A 20,837-nucleotide genomic window follows, 5' to 3' on the forward strand; every position below is an offset into this window, starting at 1 on the left:
AGGTGGCAGGACAGCTCAGGAAGGAAGGAAGGAAGGCTACCTAGCCACTTATCCAAGTAGACTGCTAATTTCTTCAGTTCATGCATTTTCCTACTCCTGTTTCTCCATCTTCCTCTCCTGGGCTAATATCTACTTATTGCCTTTCAAGACGTTTTGCAGTCCTTTGCATGAAAATTGCTGCAAAACAATGCATTTATTTTACCATATAGGAAGAGTAGAAGACTTCAGAAATTAAGAGCAGCACTTTCTGCTTTAGTTGCCCATAGCTGAATACCTAAATTAAGCTTAATTTAAAAAACCAAAAACCAAACAAACTAAAACCACCCCACAAATGAGATTTTCAGTGGTGCTGAGAATACCCTATCATGATTATCTTCATTATTCTTTGAAGAAGGCACTTGGATAGATAAGGCACCAAAAAACCTGCTCTGAGTCTGGCTAAAGATGACAGCATCTGTTCATGCACCCTTATTCCAGGTGGGTAAGACACCTCAGGTGGGAAGAAGGCACAATCAGAGTCCTGGCTCTTATTGCTAGACCCTGAGCTGCCTGTGAGTGCCATCAAACTGCAGCATTCACAGGTGTGGCAGGAGTGTATGTGGGGGTCATGGACAAGTAACTCTCGATGAAGTTTAAGGTGGTCATTTAAACCATGTGAACATGGAGTTCCAAAGTACCTGAAATACTCTGATCAAGGGCTCACAGCACCCCCACAGCCACTGGGACTGGAGGCACTGGGAACAGCAGTTCTCCCATTCAGCTGCTGGTGACGGGGCTGAGGTTAAGCATCCTTTGTGTCATGTTAAGAAACAGAAGAACTCAAGTAGAGAGATTAAATAATCCATTTCACCTGCAGAGTCTGGCTGGTGTCAGGGCCACGCTACTGTGTGAGGATTTCTGGTTCTCTGGCTATAAACACAGGCGTTGCAGGGTGGGAGACATCTGAGAGGCTTGCCTGCTTCAGCAAGACACATGTGGAGAGAAAGACTCCATCAAGATGTGTTCTTGTTTAGACTTCCATCTAGAGCTATAATTTAAGCATGTTTTAAGTGATGCCCTTCCCATTAGCTCTTCTAAAGCATAGCCTCATTGATCCTATTTCCAAAGCACACATCTCTACACAAAGGATTTATGTGACTGCCAAACCACAGGGCACCAGCAACCATTTTTATGCTCAGGAAGCTTCACCAGCTTGAGTGCACTGTATGAGTTAATTGCCCAAGAGAAGGTATCCAAGTGGTCTGTGTTCTTGAAAGCTTACCTTTCCACCTTTCTTTTTTATACAGCTAAACATTGCAAACTGCATTTTAAGCCTAAACACAGTGTTTCATTATTTACCTCTGTGTTTATGTATTTTATTGAATTTTTGAAGATTGGATTAATTTTCAGCATTTGATTTGTTGCAGTGACTTTGGGCTGGCTGCCCAAATTAACATGGCTGCTACTCTTGGATGATGGCCTGACCATTAATTATTTCTCTGCTGAAACTGCATTACCACAAAATAAATTTTGTTATAATGACATTAAGTAAAGGCCACAAAAACCTGTCCAGCATTAGAAATTTCTTCTTGGAAGCTTTTTTATGCTTTTTCCTCACATTATCTAAATCAAGAATGAGATAGCATTAAATATTTTACCAGCTTGTGAGCAAACAGGCCTTCTATTTTCCTTGACATAAATATAACATCAGCACTGAAGTAATTATGAAATCATATACATTATCCCACAATCTTTATAAATTCAATCTCCCAAATAAGACACACATTTAAGCACATAAAGATTGAATCATGTCAAGTTAAGTTAGTTACCATCTTTAGTTTACAGAGTATAACAGTTCTTACTTCATAAGACAAGTCTTGGTATGTCAAAAGGGTTTGATAAAATACTCATTACTCATTCTTAAAAATATGGGAATTTTTAGCCACAAAATTAAAAAGTAAACCATTTAGGACTCTAATGAAAGACCTTGAGGTGAAAGGAAGAGCAAGAGGAAAATATGTATAATTAGGAATAAGCACCCATAGTTTCGCTGTTAGCACAACTGAAGTGCCAGCAACATGTATTTTGGTTACTTGTATCAAAATCCTGCAATTATGCTAATACACAGTACTGTCATTGCCCTTGAAAATACTGCTTTCCTCTAAACATTTAGGAAGGAGATCAGTTATGAAGTCATGTGGTTTGGCCTTACTGTTGATGATGTCACACTGTTGCTGAAACACATAAAAATTATTAATTCCTTTCCACTTCTACCATTCCCAGTCTGCTCCATCAGGGCAGCCCATTACCCTTTATGTTATATTAATGTGGAAAATAAACCACAATTTCTTTCCAGCAGAATACTTTTTAAGGAATATCTGGAGAGGTGATTTACCACTGAGAATGTAAACAGAGCTGGAGACATTCAGCTGCATTAATCCAATTCCATTTTAGCCAACAGCAGCCTGATGTTCATTATCTTTCCAGAAGGTAAATCTTGCTTGCCAAATATCTGCTTTTCCAGTAGTTATTATGCTTCTAAGTATTTTCTCATTGTTTTCTGCTGCACAGTGTATTTTTTTAAAGAATAATGGTTTTTGTAACTTCATCATTGGTTTGAAACATCTCACTGCAATTTAATTATGAAGAATAAAAGGAGTAACAGGCTAATACACTTACAGAAAATGTCTTTGGTTACTTTATTTATTTTTTTTCCTCAAACACAGACCAGTAAATTCAGTGGGTTTTATAGATTAGAGCTCAAAAAGGCCATCATGATAGGTAATAGAATAAGTCTGACTTTTTGCCTTCTTGTTTTAAATAGGGATTTTTATACTTGCTCCTCAACAATCTACAGCCTTTTTTCTTTATCATTGCCCAAGTGGGCTTGACTGGCAGTGTCAAATTTTAATTTCATTCCAGAGCAGAGAGACTGCTTGGCACATGATTTTGTGCAGCACACACAATTCAGCTGCCAGGTTTGAGACTTTTCAACCGTGGAGAACAGCCTGGTATCAAACCTGCAGCCAGAGCTTTGTTGTGCTTGATGCTGTACACAGAAGGGAAGATCATAAACTTACAACATAAGCAAAGGGACCAAAGTTCAAAGAAGAAGGGAGTAAGGGAGAAAGGAAGGTATTCGATAGTCACACCAGTTCCCTTTCACCAGCTTGCATCATCAGTCTGTCCTGTAGAAATGTCCTGCAGAAGTCTGTCATTAGTATTTTTGTTATGTCCAAAGTAAAAATATTCATGAAACTACACCCACCAAAGCCCAACCCATCCCTCAAGGGGCTGTGCTTGTTACAAAATCACTCATTAGAGAATTGCCTAGCTCCTTCACATGCATAGCACTGGGTAAGAATATATGCTATTGTTTGGCCTTATAATGACATTGAGATACTCCAACTACCTGGAGTTATAAATGTTCCTATTTCAAGCATCAAATTCTACTTTCTTCTTTAATTTAATGGAGGTAAAAACATGGCTCTAACAGGGCAGAGAACACTGATGGTCACAGCATCACAGCTGTGTTCCCCAACTAATGCTCTCCACTGATGAGTTATCAAAACATTTTTACCTGGTTCCCATTATTACAGGCTTCTTGGGCCCCCTCCAAAATAACCATTACTGTCTATCTGATTCTAATTCTTTTTATAGGAGCTGTTTATCTCTAAATTTTGTAGTGCTTTAGGACAAAAGTAGCAAGAAAATATGCAAAAGCCTGTCTTGATCCTTTTGTCCAAATTACATCAAGAGGGTAGCTACTGTGGAAAGAGCTAATGATCCAATCAGTAAAAAATGCACTACAAATTGGAATTCTAATACATAATCTCTAAATGCAGATTCGTTATCTAATTATACATTTGAAGAAATCGAATATTTTTATATGATTGATTTTCCTGTTGCTGTAGTCTCTTGCAATGATCCCTTTACCATTTAAGTTCCTAGTTGCATTCCACAGAAAACGTTTTGAATCAATGTTGCTTGACAGAGTGGCCTTCATTGACAAAGGCAGGAAGGCAGCAATGAGAGAAAAAAAGGATGCTACAAATAGGTACAAAGGGACTGCAAGGATCCTTCTGGGCTCTCTTTGCAATTCTTTGTTAACGTGATGTTGGCAAGTTGCTTCCATGCAGGTCACGAGCTAATGCAATCTCTATGATATGTACTCCCAAGCAGTTCAGCAGAGAAGCAAACTGAAGTGGCAATAAGCAATGAATCAACAACCCCTTGCTGAAATGACAGCAAACAATGAATTAACAACCTGCTAGAGCATCGTTGAATCTGTGACTCCTGTGTCATGTGAATTCCTGCCCTAAAAGTGAAGCATCAGTCTGCTTCCATCTTGCTTTCAGGAAAGGGAATGAATTGTTAAAATCAGAGGACAAAGTCTAACAAACTCTCTGGAAAGGAGATATGATGAAAAAAATGCAATGGAAAAAATCTGGAAAATTTAGAAATTGAGTGACTACAACGAAATGGACTGACATGACAGGAGGGGCAGTGCTATGAACCAAAACTTGCTAAAATTACTCCAAATAAAATCCTGAAATCAAGGAAGAAAGGTTAAAAAAGAGTGTAGAGAAGATGCTAAGGAAATGAAATGCTAAAAAACATAAAGGGAAAATTCCGAAACCAAGTTAAAACACTAAAAGTAAATGGGATGACAAGAAGTGCAGGGAAATGGACCAAAGCTTGCCCAAATAATCCCTGTTGAAATACAAGATCTCATTCCCTTTCCTGAAAGGAAATATATATATATATGTCACCAGTGAAACAAGAATCAAATCTACAAGTATTTGCCCCAGCATTTATTACAAATCACATCTAGAGGAAAGGCTGTCTGACAGGAATTCTTGGAAACACATTTTAAGCTTGTGGTTTTAAATAAACCTCAGCAGAAATGTAAAACTTAAACAAGTTGTACTCTTTTCTTCTTATGCCATTCTCCTCTCAGTGTCTGATTTCAAGGAGAACATGGTAGTAAAAGCTCACCAATTTTACTTTAAACTCAATCAAAATGAGGTAACTCCTGGGCAGGCAGCTGTAGCCCAACAGCCAGACAGGAGCACTCACCCCCCTCTGCTTTCTGCACTGGGCTAGGAAAAGCCCTTTGAGGGTACCAGAGGCACCATATGATCCACACACCTTTGCTGTGCTGTTTTTTGAGAATTCACATCAAACCGACACAGCACACCAGACAAGACATGGGCTGTTACCATTAAAGTGACTGCTTCCACTTCTATATAGAAATATTTGTCCCATTGGATCAATTTCGAAATTTGTGAAAGTGGAAGACAAAGACACGTGACAGAATGGGCTGCTGGATGGACATTTTCTCTTTATTTAACAGAGAACTTTTCTCATCCATTTCCTAAACAGGCAGTGCTATTTCAAAAAAATCAAAATAAAGTCATGATCAAAACCACAGACAGAATAACTTAAATAAACATTTTTATTCTTAAGATGATTGAAGTATAAGATAAATAAAATGTATTATTTTGGACATTCTCTATAAACAGTTCATATCTAATAGTTTCTCCATTAAGTATTCAGAAAATCAATATTTACTACTTAAACTTCTCTGTCACTGACTGCATCAAGTTAGCTGGAAAAAATGAGATTTCACTGAAGAATAAACCTATAGAAATCATGTTTCTTAATGTTTATGCATCCTTAATCCTCTCTTTTCTGTTGAACTCAACCTGCAGCAAATTGGTTTTATCTGAGCAGGACTGGAAGCTGTTGGTGCCACTGCTTAGTTTAGCTAAGGGACCAAGCAGCAATGGAAAACATTAGGGATCATCCACAAAGCCAACACTGAGGATAAGCTCCTGAGTTGCTCTTTGTTCCTATGAGGAATGTATCCACTTCATTCAGCCCAGATAGTCCAGCATTAGCTTCAGTCAGCTAAACCTAACCCACACCCACTGCTTGCACAAGGAGAGGCTTTTGCTGTATTGAAGATACTAAAGTAGGTCAAGAGCCCAGAGGCTGTGGTGCCAGTCATGCACATTGCTTATCACACAATTCCTATAGGTCCTGTCTTACTCCAGTGGTTACTGCTCAGACTGACCCTGTGCAACACTGCATGGACTGGCAGGGCAAAATGCAGCTTCAACTCAGAGAACCCACAGCCCAGGATAATGTAACAAACAGTGGTCCTGCCCCACAACAAAGCAAGGCTGCCACAGCTGGAGCTGTGTCCTCTCTTCGTGCCACAGCCCAGCATAACCCCAACGTCATAAAAGAATACAGCTGGAGCTCATAATATTTAACATTAACTAGATAGACAAAGAGCAAATCTTAGTTCACTGCGTTAGACATTAGCTTTATGTTTTTAAATACTGAGTTGAAGAGCCAATTTCCTTCTGGTCTTTCTCATCATTACTACTTGACTACAGAATTCTACAAAACACTGCAACAATATAATATCTGCTTAAAATAACAGAGAAGTTTGGTGATTATCTGCTCCATCCTAACCTGAACCTTAATCCAGTCAATCTTTGCATTTTTTTCTTGTCACTGAAATATTGCCAACTCTACCTCACCTCATATCTTATTTAGTGTCAACCCCTAAAACCTCAGTTCCTGTAGGCAAGTAGTTAAAAGAAAATCTTGTTTCACTTTGCAGAGTTTCTAGGTCTCATAATTGCACCAAAACGCTTGAAAACAGGAAACATCATGCTTAAAGAAAGCAAATAAAAACACTCTAAGGCACTTTTAAAACAAAATTCTCATAACTTTTACAAGAAGTTTATAATCTGAAGAGGTGAGGCGGGTGCCTGAGTCACAGAAATTTTTAAGTCCTTGGGGTTGAAATGTAAGGATTCTTCTCTTCCCCTTCCTTTCCCTCTTCTGCTTTCCTACTCTTGTATTTGGCACGAGGAACGAAGATGCCCAAATTTCTGGTAGAAATCATCTTCAGCACGAGTGAGAGCTTCCTCGTCTATGTAGACAGCCGGCCTGCGGGCAGCCAGGAAGTACTGCACCTTTCGCAGGCTCCATCCCACCACGTACTTCAGCCAGCCGCTGACGGCGGCCGTGGACCTGCCCACTCCGGCGTTGCAGTGGACGTACACCGTGTGCCCGTTCTGCAGCAGCCCGTGCAGGAGGCACACGGCTTGTGGCAGCATCTGCGCTCTTCCTAAGGTCACAAACAAGGCACGTTCATTTGCACTGGGCAAAGCCAGTTCATGGCTGAGATTCTGCCTGTACAGACTGATGAACTGTGAAATATAATGACAAACCTGACATATTCCACTTTTTTCTTTCTTTTCTCAAATGACCTTCTAGGCTAACTTGTTGTTGTTTTGGTTGTTTTTCTTTTCTTGCAATATAGAATCAGATCACACAAAACTGTAAAATGCCCCAAGTCTTCTCTAAATAAACATTCTGATAGCATCAGATGTGTGTGGCATATTCATTTTCAAAGGAACTGAGACAAGGCAGCACATTATAGAGAACAGCACAAAGCACTAAAGTTAGCAAGACAAAAATGAAATGTTTTTTAACACCAGAGGTTTGTGAAGGTACCTACATACTGCTGATTTTCAAAACATTGTAATGAAGGTCATTAATTCAGTAAGTGAGGGAGGAAGAGCAGAAGAACATTTTACTGTACAACTTAAAACTGTTATGATTTCATAGTGTACAAAGCATATTTGTAAACAACACAGAATAGCCTTTCTCTCTCCCAAAGGGATGAATATATTCTGACACTTTTCTTCTGGATATCTTGGAAACCAGAGCTGCAAACAGCAGAGCCCAACTCTTCCTCATGGCAAATATGAGCACTGACATGAAACCATTTCAAATCCCTGTTTTAAGGTCTCCTGTCTTCCCTGATGTCCTATTGCTGACATGACAGTTATCTATTTGGGGCACTGTGTTGAAAGTACTCTCTTCTGCTGACAGGCTGCTCACTTCAAAACACACTCACTTTCTAACCTTCTGGCTGGAAAAGAGACTTTGAACTGAGCATTCCAACCAAGGAGTTAAAAGTACTAGTAACTGATGTTACAGCTCAGGTGCTATGAGTATTTTCAATTAATTGCAAACTAAATGTGTCTATGGAGTTTCATCAGGCTAGGATACGACAGTTATAGACAAACTGTTTGTTGGGAAGGGAACAGCAGACACACAGCAGTGCCTCTCCATTTTTAATCAGCAAAGGTGGCAAGCTGCTCTGCTCTGCACACTTGCAGCCTTCCACCTACACAGCATATTTTCATTATATAGGCTGAACTCAAGCTGAAAGCAAAAATAGTCAAGCTGTTATTGATGTCAAATGGCTTTAAACTCTAACACACGTAATACTGCCAGACACAAAGTACTTTAGATGGCCTCTCTGCCTACAAGAAAATATGAATAATTTGTTAAAGACAGCACACAAAGAAACTATACCTCGTGTGCCAACTATATTTTCATGCAAAATGTACACAGAACTCCTCCCCCCACCAGCTGTCATGAAAGTGACAGATTAGTAACTCAAAGTGTTTATTGCTATTAATTTACTGCAAGAGTGACATGAGCATTACCTTCAGTGCTCATATCTGCAGTTGGCAGCCAGACATAGGCAAGACCTTCTTCCTTATACAGTTTCATGAGGATTTCGGGGCTCATGGGTTCTGGGTAGCGGTTGCAGCCCCAGGAATTTTGAACTATGTCAGATTCAGTCTGGAAGTTCATCACAGCTGTAACACCCAGCTCATGCTTCAGCTTGATTGTCACGTGCTCCAGCTGCCGAGGGCAACTTCCCAGCCAGATGTTTGGCAGAATCCTAGCATTGAGAAAACATTGCAGTGGGATTGGTTACAATACCTTAAGGAAACTGCCAGCAGTGCTCCAGTTCCAAACCTGCTTGACATCATCACACAAACACTGCTAAGCACACACTTTACATGTCAGGCAGTAAGAAACTTCTTGTTTCATTACAACTTATTTTGTTACAGTTGAGTTGTTGATGTCTAATGCTGGGGATCAAGCTCTTGACTACCACAAAGAGCCAGAAGAACTTAGAGAAAATTTCAGAGCACAGTTATAGCAGAGATCTCCAAGGCACCATTCATCACTAAACTTGCAGTAGAAGCTTACTAACATCAGGGACTAGAATAAGAAAACTCTGAAAACTTCAGAGTTTCTTCACTGTGAAGTGTGCAATTTGCGAACACACACACACACAAAATACAAAAAAAACCCCCAAACAACAACAACAAAAAAAACAACAAACCAACAAACAAAAAAAAAGAATTCACATGATCCAGATCTGCATTACTTTAGTAATAAGTAAACATAAAGAAATCTACCAACTCTTTAGCTACCACTATAATGAGGGAAGTAGGAAAAAAAGCATTTTGAACTACCCTTCTGTGATGAAACTTAAAAATTAATGAGTAATTTTCTTCTAATTTTTCTCTGATCTCTTTGAGTCTAGTGGGAATCAGATACAGAATTACAATACATGTTAGCTTCCTTCAAGGCCTGAAGGACCAGAAATTTTTCAGGAAAACAAGAGGTTTATGTAGGATGGGAAAGTACCAGAAATATGGTTGTTTATCTAAATCAAACTTCAAAACTTCTATGGTTTTCCCATTGCTAATTATCATAAACCTATTGTATACTTCAACAGATGTTGACATTATAAACTGAATATTAAGAAACTTGTTTTCAAATGAGGGTTTTTAACATGCACATGCAATTAAAATGATGGTATCTACAATGGATTATTCAGATGCTCAAATCAGTAGTGATCTACTTTAATTTCTTTATGCTTCCATTAACTTTGATTTTGAATGGGCAATCCACAAACTAAACAAAATACCCCTGCACTTAACATAAAATTTCGCAAACCTTATTAACTGCAACAATTATGTAACACAATTGATTGCAAACCAAGCAAACACAATTAAATGCAAATCTACAATAAAAGCAAGATCCTCAAAAATAAAATGTCTGCCATGTATGTCTTATGATCTTTCCCAATTTTAACCTCAGCAAAAAATAAGGAAAGTTTCATTTTTTCCAGAAACCTATAAACCACTCTTAAATCATCAGGTAGCTATTTCCATTTTACTATCACAGTAATAAGTACTGGCATTTAATTAAGACCTGCAATTGGCTGTAATAATTAAATCCTGCCTTATTAGTACTGCAATATTATCAAAAAGAAAAATTCAGATCCAGGAAGCACTAATTATTATTGTTTCCTGTAAGCTGCATCCATGGTGAGTTGCATACACAAATACAGCCTTTGGCCTTAACAGCCCCTGTTTCAATGGGACAAAACACTTAATCTCAATATATGGTAACTGAGACCAATTTAAACAAATATATTACATAGCAAATAACCATTTCAACCACATTCCAACAGTGAGATCACTTGAAAAGATTTAACTTGGTTGTTGTTTCACATACATGTTCAAGAATTGCCCAAAATCCAACATAACCAGCTCCAGCATCCTCACTGATCAGAGGGATGGGTGAAGGTGCACTGCAACAACTGCTTCACTGCCCCCCTTCCCATGAGCCAGCCCCACAGCAGCCCCCATCCTAACCTGAGTGAGTGAATGCTCTCAGGATTCTGCCACAGGAATCTGCCACAGGAACCTGCCACAATGACTAGAGCATTTCAAGGTGGTGAATGTAAGCCACAGTGCCCTAACAGATGCTGACAAATGTCTGGAGATGAGCAATGCCCACAAAACTACATTCCTGGGACAGAGAAATGGCAATATCACTAATACCTTGTGACAATATGAGGACATTATTTCAAGAACAAGAACATTATTACCCTCCCTTCAAAGGCTTTCCTAGTGACTCATACATATGTAATTCACCTGATACTTTGTGAAGCATCTAATGCACTAAATTACCTGGATGTGAGAAAAAAATTGTGTTTTCTAGGATGTGATTGAATTAAAAGTGACTAAAGCATTCCTGAGATAAATAAAATTCTGGGTAGTACTCTTGCTTACTGATAAACCAGTGCTTTATAATTTTTCCCCCAATGATTTTTCAATGGGTGAACATCACAGCTGTGCTACCTGCAAGACCCCTGGGATATAGACCATTTGTTTATTTTGCTCTTGCATCCTAACAGGTCTTGTACATGACAAGATCTCCTGTATTGCACAACACCAATTACATTTACTGAACAATCTGAAAGGTTTACCAAATTTTTTATCACTTTCTTTCCCTATCATTAACTAAACTAGTGGTGGCATACAGAGAATGACCTAGGAGATGTATTTAAGGCAGGCAATTCTTGTGAATTTATTTAATGATCAGGTCCTAAAGTTTAGCCTTTGAGAGGATCAAGATGTAGTCTTAACCTTGGTTTACAAGCCCCTTATCTGTAATTCTTGGTCATGCTGGCCAAGTCTTAACCACCCTTTTACCATGCAGAAAATAGTAGTGCAGAGGTGTCCTATCAGCCAATTTATGCAAAAGTTTTAGGACAATCCTACTGCATAGAAGCTATATTTCTATTTAGCTTTATCTAGTTCAAACCTTACCTTTTTCTGCCATCAGAAGGAAGGAATGTGCATATGCGAGTACAAAGACTAATGGAGAGTTCAGCAGCTATATTTTATATATTGATTTTTTTGGGGGGCTTCATTATGCTGACGATCAGGAAACATACATATTGTACCAAGCAAGAATGTAGTAATTTCATTTTTATGTCTCTTTCCTTAATGATATAATTTTTAGTTTTCCTTTTCAATGTGGTCCTTCTTTAAGTTGCCACTGAACCTCAGTTGGTAGCCAGATTTTAGCCACAAGACTATTTTGCATTGGAAAGAGAGTTCTTTTACATTCCCCTCTGAACTGTCAAGTTACAGTGCTCTGAGCTCTCTGACAGCCACTGCTTTCAAGATCACATGTGGGTGTATTCCAGACACAGATTATGTAATCCCTAAACACATCAAAAAAATTATGAAATTATTAGTGATCAATAGACCCTTAATCTTTCCAGCCAACTCCTTTGATGTTCCCAAAATATCAAAACAGGATGGGGTTTTAGCAAAACACTACTTTAAATTTTGCTTTAATATAAAAATGACACTTTTTCATTGTACATCTTTACTCTCTGTGTCAAGGATAATAAACCATGTTTGGCTCCAGAAGACATGGAAAATTCAGTCAGAGACAGTTTATCAATGAAGAAATCACCTAGAATGATTTAAACATCAATGATAGTCAGCAATCTTCTGAGATTAAGACTTGCAGATTGTCTATAAACCCTTTCTTTATAGGTACTTTCTGTCAGCTACTTTCAGCCTTCCCTACAGTTCAGTTCTCCACCAGAGATATGGATACAATATTTACCTACCTCAAGCTTGAGTTTGTGGTAACAAGGACTAAATATTAAGCAAATGTTATTCAGTTTATTTTTACAGAGCCCAGACTGAAGGCTGACATATTTAAAACCTGCTTTTTGACTGAGAAAATCAACAATTATTTATAATTACTACCGAATAAATATGGAATACCCTGCAAAAACTTGTACACTTCCAGTACATTTAAATTATTTTTAATGATCTAGACATATATTGTGTTTGTTGGCTTTCCCCCAGGACCCTGCACAGTCTAGATTAAAATATAACAATTCAGAGTGAATGCATCTAAAATAGCAAATGAATTCCATTTAATCAATGTGTATGCAAATGGTCTTCCCATCCCTAAGGAGAAAATGAGTCTGAGACAATGAAAAATTAGCATTGTGAAACTTTTTAATGCTGCAGACTAATTTTCAGGCTGGTTCACAAAGCATGACACATGATACCTCTCAATTTTAGTACAGTACAAAAACCAGGCCAGCAGCTGCAATTGCAGGGATTTGATCCCAGGGAAGGTGATCTGACCCAGGGGAAGACACCAGGTTACTGCATCAGGCAGTCAGTTCTTCCTCCATGACACCAATGTTTACTCTGCTTCTTCAGCAGCTCCTGTTTTACTTTTGCTACTACTGCTTTGAGACAAAGAGATCCTAAAATGCTGAGTTGCAAGCTGGGATGACTCAGGTACTGCTTCCAGATCCGAACAATCATCATTCTGCTAGGAGGAGGCATCTTAGAATCTACCCTAAAATCAATCAATCCTCTAAGAGTTACAGTTCTTATAGAAAAGGATAGGATTTGACACTTTAGGGACATATTTCATCGGAGTATCTATCAGGTGCTGACAGATGTCCTTTAATCCTTATAGTTGCCAGCTTTAATCAAAAGACAGGACTTTGCCAAACTAAGGAAACATAGTAGAGTGCTTGTCATTGGTTATTGGCAACAGTGATCCATCAGCTATGCCATTTGTTTATAACAGTGATATTTTTGACCAAGGTCTAGTCTATTATTTTAAATGAAAAGTGATGGATTGAATCATCCCTCAGTGCCAGGATAAGGTGTAGCCTGTGTAAAAGCTTGCACTCCACTTCACTTGTCTACTTCCTTAGATCCCATTAAGCATCTGATGACAGTGAGATAAGTATTAATATACACATACAACAAAAAAGAGAAATTTAGCTGAAACAACAAACAAAATAATGATTCAATTGACTCTGTTGTCCCTCAAGAGACTCTTATTTCCTAAAGGTATAGCATGCAACCACGGCTACAAGAAACTTGAAGTAAAACTTGCTCTGCATTCCCAGAAGAGCAACATATATAATTCAGCCCATTTACCCCCAGCATTTTGTGTTGCTTCTAGGCATACAGAGTGTTTTTTTGCACCAGTGTAATGCTCTTACTCTGGTACCAGTACAAGCCTAAAGGGAATATAGGCCTGAAGTACAACTCAGTTACAGATGATTTTTGCAGCACTTGAACTACTAGAGACTGTTTCCAATTACACTGCATTCCTATTTCCTCCCCTGATGGGACTGCAGTAGGAACTCATTCAGAAATTTTTATAAGGCGGATTTTCTTATGGAAAATTATAATCTGTCTGAACCAAAAGCTTCATAGAAATTTTCAACTTTCAGCCAAATTCAAACTAGTTCAGAGACCAGATGTCTGTTTCCTGTCTCATTTGACACTTTAAAAAAGAGATTTCCAGAAGTACTGCTTTGGGCATATTCAAAATGAGAATATAGGAAATCCTACCAGCTATAGCTGAGATGCTCTTTCATCTTTTCTGTATCCTCTGCCTTGTGACAAGGCACGTCACTTTAAATGGTGATACCACTGGATTATGATGACCCAGAACTATCATCCTTCATGTGCTCCTTCTTTTGCCTGTGGCATCCTTCTAACATCATGTAGCAGCTTATTCATAGGTCTCTGTGTGCCTTCCCTCAAGTACCAAATTAGACATCTCTCTTCCAGGCCTTCCTTGTTCTTTTTTCTAAACCTGTGACAGTAAGCACTTCCTAGAAATCTGATGAGGTTCCTTTACTTCTGTCAGAGCAATCTAGAAACATTACTTAGATTGCTGTCTAATGCCCTGAAATGCATTCACAGAGGATTTTCAAATGGCTGGATTCTGTTCTGCAGTGAAATATCTGAGCATGTTCAAATATTTGCTATGTGGAAAACACACTGATTACTATCCTCACCTTGGAAAAAAAATTCTTTTGTCCGATATGAATAGTGCAGTCAAGGTCATACAGACACCTTCTTGTCTCCACAATGCACACAAAGAACAGATTATTTCCTTCCAATCTGTAAAATCCTTTTACTTATCTCTAAGTTACTTACACACTCCAACACATCTTTGCATTCTTCACACATACACACACACAGGCTTGTCATATATTCAAAGCATCTGATCACTCTTGTTTGCCTTTGGACTCTCTCTCTTTTTGAATATGTTATGCCCAGAACTGAAAAGAGTGCATTTCTGAGAAGAACCAAAGATTACTTACTTCTTGTGCTTCAAAGGCTTTATCCCTCTTTATAGTTCCCTGGCAGTTCTTCTACAGCATGTCATTGCTGACCTATATTCAACATGGGATTCCTTTTTCCAGTTAAGATCTTTCCAAACACATGAACCTACTCAAGGAGAGACCAAAGTTTGCCTAAACCATTATTAGTTTCAATTCCAAGTGGTGTAAAATTAAACTAAATTAATATGCAGGAAAGGATTAGATGAGATTCCCAGTTGATGAATGCATCTCAGCAATATGTCTTGGAATAAATAATCTCATATGCACATCACTGTGTTTTAAGTATAATCAAATAGAAAGGGAAACTGGTAGTGACACTTGGTGAAAGCATTGCCTTCTAAATAGGTCAAAGTAGAAATATGAGCCTGTTCCAAGAATTGAATGAAAGTAACAGAAAATTTATAATAATGGTCTAAAAATCACTGATTCTATTCTACACACTCAAACTTTGAAGTTTTTACTAATATTTTATTGTATCAAGAAAAATACAGAAAAGTGAAGATATTAAAAATACAGTAGATTCCAGCTATTTCTTGTGAAAATACTTTCAAGTGAGAGCAGACTAAGGATTTCATATTCCTAAGAGGGAATTTAACTACTGTTTAAAGATAATACATATTAGAAAGACAAACCAACTGGCTTTATCTAAATAAAAGACATAAGGAATATCAAATTCCATATAGCTTCACCTATAAAGTAACTACCAAGAAATGAGAAAAATGGCTACATTTTAAAAATATTTTTTTTTAGTCTTATGTGTTCCTCCAAAATACAGACAGCATGGGCAGATATCAAAACAGAGGAGTCCCTTTTTTGGTTTTGTTCAGGAATTCTGGTTTCCCTACAGTCTGTTTAAACAAAGGACTGAAAGATCTCTCAGCAAAATGCCTCCTTTGCAATGACATGATAATGTAGAACTGAGGGGTTACGACACTGACATTTCATTGCATATTGCAGAGGGCACAAGGGTAAATGGCTGTGGTCTTAACACCTTCTCCTGTTGATTTACTGATAAAGTCTCCTTGCAGAATTCAAACTGATGGACCCTTTGTGGTGAGATGCCTGACTTAAGCAGGATTGACTGGGAAGTCAGATGCATTTGATTTCCCAGCACAGTCAAGCAGTAGTGGCCAGAGCAGAAGAGCAAGGTTTGATGATGCTATGGTCTAACTCCAAGATAGAATAAACAGGCTTAATAAGATCACTCTTATCAAGAAAGATTAAATAAATGGCCATAACCTTAGCAGAAGCCACCAGAGAAAAGCACTGATTCATGATAAAACTATATCCTAAAAATGACACAGCTGCAGACCTTGTAGAAACTATTTATATTCTTGAACAAAAGAATTGCTCTTACCTAAATGTCAAATGTAGAAGGAGTACAAGTCATTGCTTATAAATTTGTTCTGCTTTACCACTGAAAGACTGCAGTTTATTGCGAAGTTAAGAATTCTACCTCAGGGCTTTAAATGAGGAGAATTAGACAGACTAAAATGTAGTTCCAAGGTGTTTTTTTTACTTCTCCTTCTTATTTGGAACTCTGATGAAAAGCAATTAAGGTCTGGCAAATTTCCTTCTTAGATGTAATCTGAACTACTTATCTAGCCTCTCACATGGGAGCAGACTTGGAATGTAGAAAGGAACACCTGCTTTTATCACTTTAGAACAACTTTGTCAGCTTAGCGATATGCAAAGTTTTTCAAGCCCTTGAATTCTGGGTCTTATGCTTAACAGTATCTTATTTATTCCATGTTCACAAATCTCTGGCACAAAACTATTCTATTTAATGATATGCCAAGCAAATAAGCCATTAAGGTTTAACCTCATGCTGACAATGTGCTACAAGTAAAGCAGGTAGGAATATCAAACCTGTAACTGAAATAGAGTATTACCCAGACATTCAGCTACAAAGTGGTTCCAGTGTTGCTCTGCCCTCAAGTTCTGCTGTCTCAGGAAAAGATTTCCATAGCACCAGCTTGATGGTACAAAATATTGTCTTCACTTAGTCCACCAAACTGCTCCTACAGCAGGTGCCACGGTGCACTCTTCAGGTGATGAAACACTGAGAAGCCATGCCCATGCCTAAGCACAGCTCTTCTCATTCACAGCCTTCCAGTGCATTCTGTAGGCTCTGTGTGCTTCAGGATTGTCCTAGCTTTGAATTCACCAGGGATACAGAAAACAAGATCCACGTGAGAAGAATCAAAGTCACATAAGACTTTAGTCTAGACAAATCCACAAAATTTTCTCTTTATGGCCCATTTTCCCCTTCCACAGCAATACCAAAAATTCCCTTGCAAGGAGCATAAGAGCTTTATTAGAAGAAACTCACAAAAAACAATTCATAAGAACAGATGCAGAGATCAAGGACATTGCTGACAACCTATTCCCTGCCACAGCAGGGAACTTATTTGATGAAAACACGTAGACAACTCAGAAGTAAACCACATCCCAAACTGCAAAAGTGACGATAGTACTTGGATAAGCAGTAGCACTATGCTTGAAAGTCACAAAATAATCCTTCTGTTGCATTCAGTACTGGTAGACCATCATCAGAAAAAATGGGATGAAGGAAGAGAAACACCTGGAGAGCCCAGAAGAGAGTGCCAGAACAATCAGAGTTATAGAAGACAATTTTTCAGAAAAAAAGACTGAGAGATCCAAGGACTAACATCAGAATAAACACAGTGAGATATTCCAAAGTCAACCACTCTCATTCTGGGAAAAAAAGAGTTTCCAAGCATATATTGAAGGGCCATAGAAGGGCAGGATATTAATTTGTTCTCCAAGTCTTTTAAGGAGAGAACAAGAAGAGATTAACTTAAATTGCACTAGGAAGACTTAAATTGAGATTAGTAAAGCTTTTTAATGGTTGGAATAGTGAGGTAATTGAATGGGAGAGTAACAGGCCTATAGAGTCTCATCACTAAGATGAGATCATATTTTAGATCAGGCTGGATAAACCTGAAATGATTTAAATGTAATTGAGATTAAGTTGGGGCAAGGAAATGGACTGGATACTTTCTGAGGTCTCTTTGAGCCTATGATCTATGATACTATAATCATAAACTTTAATTTCCATTTCTGGAATCACTACGTATATTCATTTATCAAGCTCCATCTTGAAATAATTTAGGTTCCTTGTCTTTCCTGCCCTATTTGAAAGGTCATACCAGAATTCAGACATCGTTCCTTTGATGACAGAAACCTTGTTCTAATTTACACTCTCAATTCATTCAGAAGCAATTAATATCCATTTGATCTTAAAGACGGTTCAATTTCAATAATTCTTCTTCCCACTATGTAGTAATTCCTGAATATCTTTTACAAATAGTAATAGATTCTCTTTCTTAATCTTCATTAAACCATGCTGTCTATCCCATATACCAGAAGTAGTCAAACTATGGTAGCACAGAGTTTCTTTCAAGCCAATTTATTTTGCTTCAACTCCAGTGGCATAAAAGCTACACATCCTGTGGAAAATACTCTCATTCATTACATATTTGTTCTCCAGACACAATAATGGATCAAATTTATCTAATTATGTCTCTAAACTATGCTCACGTACTTCAGTAAGTTCAGTGGAATTGCTGTTTTCAGCCTCGCAGTACGTTCAAATCTATACAGCAAAAAGACCCACAACATCAATTCTTCTCCCTTCTTCACTTCATTCCATTAAAAAGCTTAAATCAAATTAATTTATCTCATATACATTTTTATAATCTATTTTTTCTCTAGTCTAGATATGATCTAAAGTAATGTGGTCACACAAGACTTTATGTACGTAAATGAACTGAAATGTGTAAGATTAAATATTATTCTTCCTGCATCCAAAGTGAAATATTTTATGTCACATTTTTCTATCTATTTCTACTGTGAAGATAAGAAAGTAATGAATCACAAGCACACCAATGCCTTGTAGGACAGGGTGTCCAGATCTACCCTTAAAGGACTTTGCCAGAATTCATTTTCAAACATACACACAAGGTTTCAACTGACGCCTAAGGAGCACTGTATGAGCAGAAAGCAAGATCTGCCTTTGTAAGGAATGACTCTTCTTGTATTTTCATTTTATAAACATTCTCTGAAAGCAGGCAGTGTGCCAATTACAAAAACACAGCCTGAGAAGAGAATCAGTTTCAAAGGCTTGCACTGAACAACCTGGAAAGGACTCCTCCATTGGCTTGTGAGCATTAATGCCTAAATGCTCCAATTATAGAATCTTGTCTCATGCAAGCATGGTTGCCAATGGTTACTTCCTACATATGTCCCCGTTAGATTGCCAGCATTCCCATTTGTTTTGAATTAGAACAAATACCCGGAAACACAAGAACAACAGGCTGCTAAACTCAGCCAGACCGCAATAAGCCATGAATCTCTTGGCATTAGGAACGAGAATTTCTAACATCAATGCTTACAATGGGAATGAAGCCACTGCTGGCACCTGTAAGTTAAACCATCTTAACAAAATTGCTTTAAACTGCTACAAATGAACTTTAAGTTAGTGCCCAAGAAGATTCGGGAATCATTGGTAAAAATATATTTTCTCTCCTTTCAGAGTTTACCTATTAGCAGCTGCTTAGGAATCTAGACTGGAAAAACTATAAAAGATAAATACAATTTTCAAAATGTAGCATTTCAGATCCAATGGAAATACAGTCCAATGCTTCAGAAACAAATACATGCTCATGAAAATTGCATAATTGCAAAGCACAGATCATTGCTAGGTGGCCTTGTGATACACATGGCACCATATGCACATATACAAAATTATGGAATCTCTCAGAACTACAGCAAGCAGAGAAAGATGCACATTCATCTCTTGTGGTATCATCCGAAAACAGCCTTGATGAGCTCTGTATCTACGTTTATTCCAATTTATCCAGAATTTCTAAACCCACATCAGTTCATTTATTTGAATTTTAAAGAGGGACAGATGCATACTAGAACAGCACAGGCTGGAGGACAACATCTTAGAAATATGGACAAAAATTGAATTAATGCCTTACCACAGTCTGCTGTGGTAAAAACAAATAAAATAAGGTGTTCTCACAGCAAAGTCAAATCAAAATAACAACATGTGTATAGGCTACCATAACAAAATTGTCAGAAATCTGCATTTTAGCTAATGTACGTGGTTACTAGATTCTAAAGATAAGATTAATAACCCTGGTGGATTAGTAGCCAACACCAAAGGTTGAGGCTGGCATGGTAATGGAGCTACTGAGAGGCCCCAGAAGAAGCTATGTGTGTCTTATTAACACAAAACCATCAAGTATAATGGAATGTATTGAAGAAGTCTTGGATGACAAAACAGCAAAAAATCATGAGAGTTAAATTTATGAACAATCAATGCTGCAGTTTTTATTGGAGCTCAATGAGTGCCATGAATTACCAGAGGTTCTCTATTTTGTAAAAATGTTTTTTTTTTTCTTTCATATTTCTTTCTTTTCCTAGCAGTATCATTGTACCTGCTTGGAAATTGAAATTTCAAGCATTTGAACAAATATATTAAAGTGATCTACTGTTACTAAAGTTTGTTTAAATATGTTTACATTATTAGCTGAAGCTTGACTTTGTAAATTTGTTAAACATATTGGACAACCTTATTACCAAGACTACGAATATATTTGAAAAGCTTTTTCCTCCTTTTATCTCACCAGATTGAAGTAACTTGTTATTACAAGGAAGCAGAGAAATTCAGTCTTCTGCAGTGAAAGCAGTATTTAACATTCTTTAGGACTGGTCTGCATATGACCAACCCTTCAAGCTGGCAGCCAGACCACAGAAAGAAGGAACATTGGAGAAATTATTTTGTTAGGGAAGCTGCATATCCTCTTCATCAGATCATCAGCTTGAGAAAATGAAGGCACTGTTCTGAAGAGCTTTTAAAAGGCAGTCCTGGAGAAGTTAGTTAAACTAAAAAATAATAATTAAAAAAGAAAAGGCTCTGTACTAGCGCCCAGAATCC

The 20,837-nt window shown here is 37.8% G+C and overlaps 1 protein-coding gene across 2 annotated transcripts in view; it reads right to left on the reverse strand.

Moving 5' to 3' along the window:
* Nucleotides 1-5,304: 5,304 nt before the first annotated feature.
* The window catches only part of EPM2A (EPM2A glucan phosphatase, laforin), a 36,008-nt gene continuing 20,475 nt past the window's right edge, over nt 5,305-20,837 (reverse strand). The window contains exons 3-4 of one of the 2 annotated variants that reach the window (XM_056486651.1): nt 8,523-8,764; nt 5,305-7,129 (exon numbers count right to left, since the gene is read on the reverse strand). In XM_056486651.1, the coding sequence (XP_056342626.1) occupies nt 6,849-7,129; nt 8,523-8,764 (523 nt within the window). In that variant the 3' untranslated portion in view covers nt 5,305-6,848. The remainder of the gene's footprint in view (nt 7,130-8,522; nt 8,765-20,837) is intronic. The other variant, XM_056486652.1, reaches the window with a different exon arrangement.

This window comes from Oenanthe melanoleuca, chromosome 3 (genome assembly GCF_029582105.1).
Source record: "Oenanthe melanoleuca isolate GR-GAL-2019-014 chromosome 3, OMel1.0, whole genome shotgun sequence".
NCBI lineage: Eukaryota > Metazoa > Chordata > Aves > Passeriformes > Muscicapidae > Oenanthe > Oenanthe melanoleuca.